Source organism: Dipodomys ordii, unplaced genomic scaffold, assembly GCF_000151885.1.
Source record: "Dipodomys ordii isolate 6190 unplaced genomic scaffold, Dord_2.0 Scaffold53, whole genome shotgun sequence".
Classification (NCBI taxonomy): domain Eukaryota; kingdom Metazoa; phylum Chordata; class Mammalia; order Rodentia; family Heteromyidae; genus Dipodomys; species Dipodomys ordii.
Window position 1 is genome coordinate 1,539,840 of NW_012267269.1, and position 9,226 is coordinate 1,549,065.

A 9,226-nucleotide genomic window follows, 5' to 3' on the forward strand; every position below is an offset into this window, starting at 1 on the left:
AACGTGGTATATATACACAATGGAATTCTATGCCTCCATCAGAAAGAATGACATTGCCCCATTTGTTAGGAAATGGAAAGACTTGGAAAAAATTATATGAAGTGAAGTAAGCCAGGCCCAAAGAAACATAGGTCCCATGGTTTCCTTTATTTGCAATAACTAGTATATGTCTGAGACAAGCAGAAACAGTCAGATAAGGTGATGTTAGGCTAAATGAACCCCAAGATAAGGACTCAAATGGTTTTTCTTTCTTACTTTTGTTTCTAACATATTTATAAGATGATTTCTTTGTTGCTTTGTATGTCCCTTCCCCACAGTATAACCCCTGTTTTCACTGTATTTGATGTTGGTATGATTTGTGGAGGGGAAGGGAAAAACCTAATTGTTTAAATAGGGATACAGGTGGACCCATTGCAACAATGAAATGTACAAGATGTTATGTCAAAAAACGAAGGGGAGTGGGTAGGCATAGGGGAGATGGGAAGGGATGGGAAGGGGAAACAAAGGCGGAGGCAACAATGCTTGATAAGAAATGTACTCATTACCTTGCTCATGTAATTGTAATCTCTCTGTAGGGTGTTTTCCTAATTAAAAAAAAAAAACCTCCAGGAGCTGCTATCAGTATATAAAACTCTGGGAAGATGTTCAGAAATGGTCTCTCACCTGTGGCCCTGACAGATTTGGAGGCTCATGGCTGTCCCACAGGACAAATTCAAAAGAATCTTCAAATATTTCTCCACCGAAGTGACGATAGGAAATGATTCCATTAAACAGATCCCTCTGAAGGAAGCCTTGGACAGGGTAGCCTATTAGGTCACAAAGCACACATTTAGGTATTGGATGACAATGACCTGAGAGTTATCTCCAAAAATCTTCTCCTCTACTATGGGGAGGAATCCAAGATATTTGCCTTAAGTATTTTTAGCAAAGTTTATAAATAATAAAGCAGAAAAACTAAAATTGCTCTGTGTGTGTATGCTAGTACTGGGGCTTGAACTCAAAACCTGGGCACTATCCCTTAGCTTTTTGCTCAAAGCTAGTGCTTTACCACTTGAGCCACACCCCCAATTCTAGCTTTTTGCTGGCTAATGAACTTTGCTGCCCTCACTGGCTTTGAAATGTGATCCTCAGATCTCTGCCTCCTAAGTAGCTAGGATTACAGGTGTAAGCTACCAGCATAACCCATCTTAATGTGTAGAAAAATTAGCATAGGAAAACATTTCCAAAAAACATATTCTTATATGAAATATACTAAGTAACACTACTTACTCCAGCCCTATTTTATATACTTCTCAACTATCTCCTTTAAGAAGTAATTATGGCCAGGTGCCATATCTTAGTTACTCAGGAGACAGATCTGAGGATTGAGGGTCGAAGCCAGCCCAAGCAGGAAGTCCATGAGACTCTTATCTCCAATTAAACACCAAAAAAGCAAAAATTGAGCGGTGGTTCAAGTGGTATAGCACTAGCGTTGAGCACAAAAGCTCAGGAACAGTGCTCAGGCCCTGAGTTCAAGCCCCAAGACTGTCACACACACACACATGGAGTAGTAATTTAAATGATTCTATCAAAATGTAAGTAAATGCTGTTCTTGGCATTTATTAATCATGAAGAACAGGCCAAATATCTCTCTTCCAATTTATTTGTCCCATCACATTAATTGTCAACCTTAACTTTTTTTTTTTTTTTTTGTCGGTCGTGGGGCTTGAACTCTGGGCCTGGACATTGTCCCTTAGCTCTTCAGCTCAAGGCGAGCGCTCTACTCCTTGAGCTACAGCGCCACTTCCGGTTTTCTGGTGGTTTATTGGAGATAGGAGTCTCACGGTCTCTCCTGCTGGGGCTGGCTTTGAACCGCGATCCTCAGATCTCAGCCTCCTGAGTAGCTAGGATTACAGGCATGAGCCACCAGCGCCCGGCAACCTTAACTTTTTTGTTTTTGGTTTTGGTTGTGTTTTTTGACAGTGCTGAAGTTTCCACTCAGTCCTTGCACTACCTAGGCAAGCACTCTACTGTGGAGTGGCACCTCTGGCCTTTATTCATGCAATAGGTCTTGCTTCTGCTTAGGTGTACACTGGGACTGAGATGCACCTGTTTGGGGCTCTCCATCCTAGCGAGGCTAACAGGAACAAGTTATCATGCCCGGCTTCTTTTATTGAGACAGTCCCACAGACTTATTTGCTCAAGGCTGGCCTGAAATTGTGATCCTCCCAATCTCAGCCTCCCACAAAGTAAAGATGACAGGCATGCACTTATGTGCCCAGCTATGGGTTGAGAAGAGGTCTCATTAACTTTTCTGCTTGACTTGGCCTCAAATTATGATCTTCCTATTCTCAGGCCCCAAGTAGCTAGGATGACAGGTGTAAGGGCATCTGTGCCCAGTCCAACTAACTTTTTATACTGAAATGGTTAGCTGGAGGCTCAGCTCTAGAATTTATTTGAAAAGTCAAAAACATCTTGTGAGTTGGCTGGAATCATTGTTAGAATGTGTCCTAAAGTAGACATCCCATTTATGAAATAAGATACAATTATTACTCCAATTTTACATAAGGGAAGCCTGAGGTTTAGAGAAATTGTTGATCTATCCAAGATTGTGTATCTAGAAAATTTTAGATCTTCACTGCCTGAAACATACCTGTCAGTCCTGGCCCTGGCTTCTTCATGATCTCTCCAGCCTGTGGGGGCTTTGTGATATTATAGAAGATGTAGTCATCACTGGAGTCCATGTCTGAAGCTCTCAGCATGGACCCTTGGATCAGGATGGTCTGCCCCTCTTCCAGTTCAATCACAACATTGGTTATAAGGAATGGAGGACTGTCATCTTTGGGTAAGATATTGATGGGAAATTTGTGGCGGGTGCTGTGAAAACCATCGAATATCCTGAATACCACAAAGTCTTTGGTGGAGTCGCTGTCATCGTGATGATAGCGAACAACTCCAGCTTGAAGGTCAGCCACAGTGAAGAGGAATCCTTTCTCCCCTGATAGAGAGAGTAGAGATGGGGCCAACTCAGTCAGGGAGAAGAGGCAGCAGCTGCAGGAAAGCATTGCTACGTGGAGGGCAGTAGGAAAAGTGGGACCACTTGTCGGTAATACCGTCACATGGAAGAAACACACAGATCCTGCTTGACTTGCAGTAGAATCCTACTCCATAAACCATCATAAGTTCAAAGTTTCCTAGGTTAAAAAGAAAGCTCCAAAAAATAAAATCCTAAGTCAAGAACTATAGATTGTTTTGTGAGCTCTGGTGTTGAATACTGGTGTTAACAATAATTTGTGGTGTGGACCTGACTGGCACATTTGATTTAGTTTAACTATTCTTTGAAAAATAATAAACTGAAATGATTAACCTTGTATGTCAACTTAACCGGCCCAAGGGAAGCAAGAAACTGCAGTCTTGTATCTGAGTGGTTCTGTGAGCACAGTATTTCTGGGAGAGACTGGCATTTGAATCAGTGGACTAGGAAATTCTCAGAATTTATCCTTTCTTATATTTTATTAATTCTTAGTCATAAGTGTCAACAAATAACTCTTCTTTACAGTTTGTAAAACTAAGGGGTTTGTTGAATTAATTTAATCCTTTGCGCTTATAACAAAAACAAATTATAGGAGGGGAAGTGTAATTGTGGAGGTGGGAGGGAAGGGATGGTAGAGGAAAAACAAAGGAGGAGGCAACAATGCTTGATAAGAAATGTATTCATTACCTTGCTCATGCAACTGTAACCCCTCTGTACAGTATTTTCACAATAAAAAACTTATTTAAAAACAAACTATATTATCATAAAGCATGAATATTATTTTATTAGGACTATTACCCTGTCAACTATCCTCCCTATAATTAATTATAAATTCTTTTTCATTCTAAACTATGGCAACTAACAATAACAACATAATAGCATCAGTATTATTGTAAGGTTAAAAACATGTTTTTCTGTTTTTCTCTAAAGCAGAAGAGAGGGAAATATTTTGTCATGCAACTGGAAAAAGATAAGCAGTTAACTTAGAAGGAGTTCTGTGTGGTTTCCAAAAAAGCAAAAATGAGGTTGAGTAATGAGCCCAGCATAAGATACACACACATGGACTTGAGCTGATGGTTCTAAGCACTCCAAATATTTAAAATATGACATTTCAGCTGGATATGAGGTTCAAGAAGTGCTGCAAATCTCCTGTTACATGTGACTTGCTTTTAAAGAAAATATTTCCGTGCTCCTTTTTAGATTGCACAGGTTGGTCACCTCTTACGGTAAGGCGTCCATGCCGCAGGCCATCGACAGTGACCAACTGGACAGCACCAATGTCATCATTGTCAACAATCTGAAACTGTTCCCAGGTGATGGCCCGAGACTGCCCCTCCAGGAGGTCCAGACCTACAGCAGAACACAAGAAGTCTGTTGTAAAGTTCTGTGGCACTTAACATACCAACTTAAGAAAAGGGGTCATGAGTTTTTACTTCTGAACCTATCTGAAAATTGTATCTCCAAATGCTTTTCCTGAAACTTGAATATAGTTTGTGATTAGGTAGATAGATACGTAGGTAGGTAGATAAATAGGTATGTAGGTAGATGGATGAATACATACATACGTATATATGTACATGGGTAGGAAGATGGATGGATACATACATACATACATAGGTAGGTAGGTAGATGGAGTGAGAGAGAGAGAGAGAGAGAGAGAGAGAGAGAGAGAGCAGCACTAGATTTTTAACTCAGGGCCTGTGCTTGCTTGAGAAACATTCCTAGCCCCTTCACTTCAATTATTTTTCAGATAGTGTCTTAACACTTTTTGCTTGGATCTAACTGTGACTGAAATCCTCCAAACTACACTTACTGCATAGTTATTATTAGAGTATGACCACCATTTGTTTGTTGAGATGAATTTTTTCCCTTACAATTATTTTTTACATTTTTCCCCCGTACGTTGGCCTTGAATGGAAATTTCCCTTATCTCCACAAATCCCTTTTAACGTCTCCTTAAGTATGATGGTGCCAGAAACTAAGGAAAGAATACATGCCATGCTCACAGTGATCTTTTGTTTTAAAATATAGACACAGAATTTTTCAAAGTTTCAGTGGATAAGAGTCAGAAATGCTTTTACAGATGATTTATGAGATCAAATATTAAAATATAAAGTGGTTCAATACATTTGTACAGAGACACTGTGCCTAACAGTTAATGATGTTAGATGTAGGATGTCTGACATTCTACACACATATAGATATTCATATATAAGTATATATGTATATATAGACATGTATACATGTATGTATGTGTACACATGCATATACATACATGTATACATTTATGCATATCTATGTATATACATATATATATATATATACCTTTATAAAGAAGGATAGTTTAAGCTATAATATGGAAGAAACTTTCTTTTTGAAAAAAGAAGAAACTTCTGTAACTAAAGGAAACAAAACCTTCTCATTGTACCTATTGGAAACCTGAGGAAAGATGTTCATTTTTGTTCTGGGATGGTGCTGGGATTTTGATCTATAGTTCAGCCCATGACAAAGGATGGAGATGCCACAGAGGAACCCAAAGAAAACTGGACATCTGCATAGCTAATGATTAACAATGTATCTTCATGGTGGAACAACGAACCATCTTCACTCTATTTATTGTCTTCTTTAAATTTTCAATTACAATATATATTAGATTCAGAATAAGCAAAACTTCATCTAAAAAGCATTTTAAAATCCAATCCAAGCAAATCCATTCCTGGAGTTCCCCTAACAAACCCAGGTGCCACAGAGCACTCATAAGCACACATTACTCCACCTCCACACCCAAAACCAACGATGGACACAGTGTACAAATACTACACTTGGGTGAAAATTCCTTCTTTTATGTCATTATTCCTTTACTAGAGGTCAGCAATGGGCACAGAATTACAAATCAAGGCTGCAACGTTAAATCAGACATATTTTCCTCTGAAATAATCTCCCATAATCACTTTTAGTCAAGTATGTTTGGAATACTATTAATATGATTAGTGAAAATGAAAAGAAAAACACCTTCATTTATAGTCTACATTTACATCTGATCTGCATATATGAATGTCATTATGAATCTACTTAGAATTGAGTGACAGTGCAGAGGCCTTTTTTTTCTTTATTTAGTATCTTTAAGTACGACGGAGCTGCATTTAACGAAGCAGTTTATGAAGACACACTGCTTAGGCTCTCGTTCATGTATTTTGGCTTCTGTGCAACATATAACAAACAGGAGCATGAACTCCAGTCTGCTCCTAGTTCCCATCCCTCTGAACAACTTGAGCTGAAAGCCTTCTTGCTCCCAGTCACCTATGTGGTAATACCATACATAGACACTTCTCTGCTTCACTCTTCTGAAAGGTGTCATTGAACTGCTGTCCTGCAGAGGAAAGAACATGGCTATGGGACAAAGGATACCAGATTGCAGTACACCACCACCAAAAACAGAAACAATTACCTGATGTCCTTGGCCCTCTGGGTTTCAGTTATGTGTGTGAGCTGGGAATAAAACTACCTACTCTCCACCATTCCCTATGGGCTGTGGCACGTGATGCCCCTCGAGACTCTCACCTGTATTCCAGGACACTCGGGGAGCATTGGTGTCTGCTGTTCGGATGGAAATGTGGACTACGATGGGGGCACTCTTCCCAAAGAAGAAGTCCAACACCTCCAGCTCAATCTGTAATGAAGGTGTGTGTAAGCGGGTTAATTCTGGGATGCAATTACAGAGAAAAGATGCTTCCAGATTGCTTTCTTTTTAATGGTGAAGTTGATTTCCATTTTTGAAATTGTTTTCTCTGTATAACCATTTGAGACAAATTTTACCTATTATATAAAATCACTCACTTTAAGTAGACATTTCAAAGTTTCTAACACATTTGCCAAGATGTACTACTATCACATAAAGAAGTTTCAAAGTACTCCATACATCCCCTCGTTTACCAATAATCTGCTCTCGGTCACTCTAGATTTGCCTGAATTTCAGTGAAACCATACAGCACATGATCTCTTGTATCTGGCTTCTTTCTCTAAATGTTATATCCTAAGATTCATTTGTGACACCACAGCTCTCTGTTGCCCATTCCATTTAACTGTTAAGTATTGCATCATATGAATATATTGCTATTTGGTCATTTCTGGTTGATGGGCATTCTATTTATTTCAGAATTAAACTCAGGACCTTATGCATTCCAGACAAGTGCTCTACAGCTGGGCTAAATTTCCAACCCTGTATATTGTTTCTGATTGTTGTTTTAAATATTATTTTTTTATTTGAATGGATATCAGGCACAAGTGGCTCACACCTATAATTCTAGAGATTCAGGAGGTTGAGATCTGAGGGATGCAAGCCAGCCCAGGCAGAAAAATCTATGAGCCTCCTATCTCCAATTAACTATCCCCCCAAAAGCTGAAGTGGAGCTGTGGCTCAAGGAGTAGAATGCTAGCCTTAAACAATAAAGCTCAAGGACAGCACCCAAGCCCTGAGTTCAAGCCCCAGATGGACACAAAAAAAAGAGAATAAAAATGTTGATAGGTGTGTAATTGCACATATTTGGATGGTATATTTAACATTGTAATACATGTCTCCTATAATGATCAAAGTAGGGTAATTATTAATTGCAATTATAAACTGATATTAATAATAAATCAATATTAGTTAATAATAAATAATTTAATATTTAACAAAAATATTAGTTCTAACATTAAATACAATGATAAAATTATAGCTATTTCAAATAATTACTATTTTCATGTGTTGGGGATATGCAAAGTCCTCCATAGTAGCTATTTTGAAATATTTAATTAGATGTTGTCAATCCTAGTTACCCACTGTGTAGTTGACCTTCAAATTAGTTCTCCATCTCATTGGACCCTGAATCCAGTCACCGGTCTCTTCATCCTCTCTCCCCATACCCTTCCCAGACTCTGATGTCTACTACTCCATTCTTTGCCTCTATTTTTGACAACTTGATTTCACTTTTCAAGTTCCAGATTTTGTTCCTTAGTTCTTAAGTATTTTTAAAAGATTTATTTTCCGAGCCAGACACCTGTGGCTCATGCCTATAATCCTAGCTACCCAGGAGGCTGAGATCTGAGGATCACAGTTCAAAGCCAGCCTGGGCAGGAAAAGTCCATGAGACTCTTATCCCCTCCAATAAACCACCAGAAAACCAGAAGTGGTGCTGTGGCCCAAGTGGTAGAGCGCTCACCTTGAGCTGAAGAGCTGAGGGACAGTTCTCAGGCCCAGAGTTCAAGCCCCACAGCCAACCCCCTTCCCCCCCCCAAAAAAAAGATTTATTTTCCATAAAATAATGTGAAACTAGCAAATTCATTGGAAAAGTGTTCCCTTCATTTGTTAAGGAAACTGTCCTAATCCAACATCAGAGCACTCAAATCTCCCTCTAGGAGAGAGCCTTTGTGGCAGTGGTTCTTAAGGAGGCCAATTCTGTCCCTTGAGATATTTGGGAATGGTTTCATTGATGAGCCAGTAGGGAGAGGTCTGCTACTAGCATAGTAGTGGGCAGAGGCTCAAAGATGTTACCATTCTACCACTCCCAGGCCAGTGCCTACCACAGAGTGTTATATGGACCAAAACATAATCATTACTGATTTTAAGAAATCTCAGCCTTAAGGGTTTCTAAAAGGATGGATCTTTGTTTTGGAAACTGTAAAAGTCACATTAGCTATTTTGAAATGTAACAATTACATGTCAATCATCATTCCACTGGATCTATTACAAATATTGAGATACTTTTGTTCTCATGAAGTCTATAACTAAAAGAAGCTAAGGGCCAATCCCACCTTTATAATTTGAATTCTGTTGACTGCCCTTGGGGCTAACCCCTGTTGCCTAGATTGCATAAAATACCTTTTGTTTAGTAGCCCCAGATGAACGAACTCATCTAAAACTATTGCATCTATGTAAAACAAAAAGACTGTTGCGGGACAATAGTTCTCAAACATGAGTGCCTCAGACATATTTTGTAACTGACACAAGATATGTAACAATTTGTAATTATGTCTTCTTATTTAAAAATTGGAAAAATTGGGCTGAGAAAGTGGCTCAGTGGTAGAGCGCTTGCCTTGCATGCCTGAGGCCCTGGGTTCGATTCCTCAGCACCACATAAGCAAAAAGAAAAAAGCCGGAAGTGACGCTGTGGCTCAAGTGGTAGAGCACTAGCCTTGAGCTGAAGAGCTGAGGGACAGCGCCCAGGCCCAGAG

At 39.3% G+C, this 9,226-nt stretch overlaps 1 protein-coding gene across 1 annotated transcript in view; it reads right to left on the reverse strand.

Moving 5' to 3' along the window:
• Frem1 (FRAS1 related extracellular matrix 1) overlaps positions 1-9,226 on the reverse strand; it is a 120,801-nt gene that overhangs the window by 94,320 nt on the left and 17,255 nt on the right. The window contains exons 5-8 of the mRNA XM_013020755.1: positions 6,575-6,683; positions 4,232-4,363; positions 2,633-2,977; positions 664-806 (exon numbers count right to left, since the gene is read on the reverse strand). Of these exons, the coding sequence (XP_012876209.1) occupies positions 664-806; positions 2,633-2,977; positions 4,232-4,363; positions 6,575-6,683 (729 nt within the window). The remainder of the gene's footprint in view (positions 1-663; positions 807-2,632; positions 2,978-4,231; positions 4,364-6,574; positions 6,684-9,226) is intronic.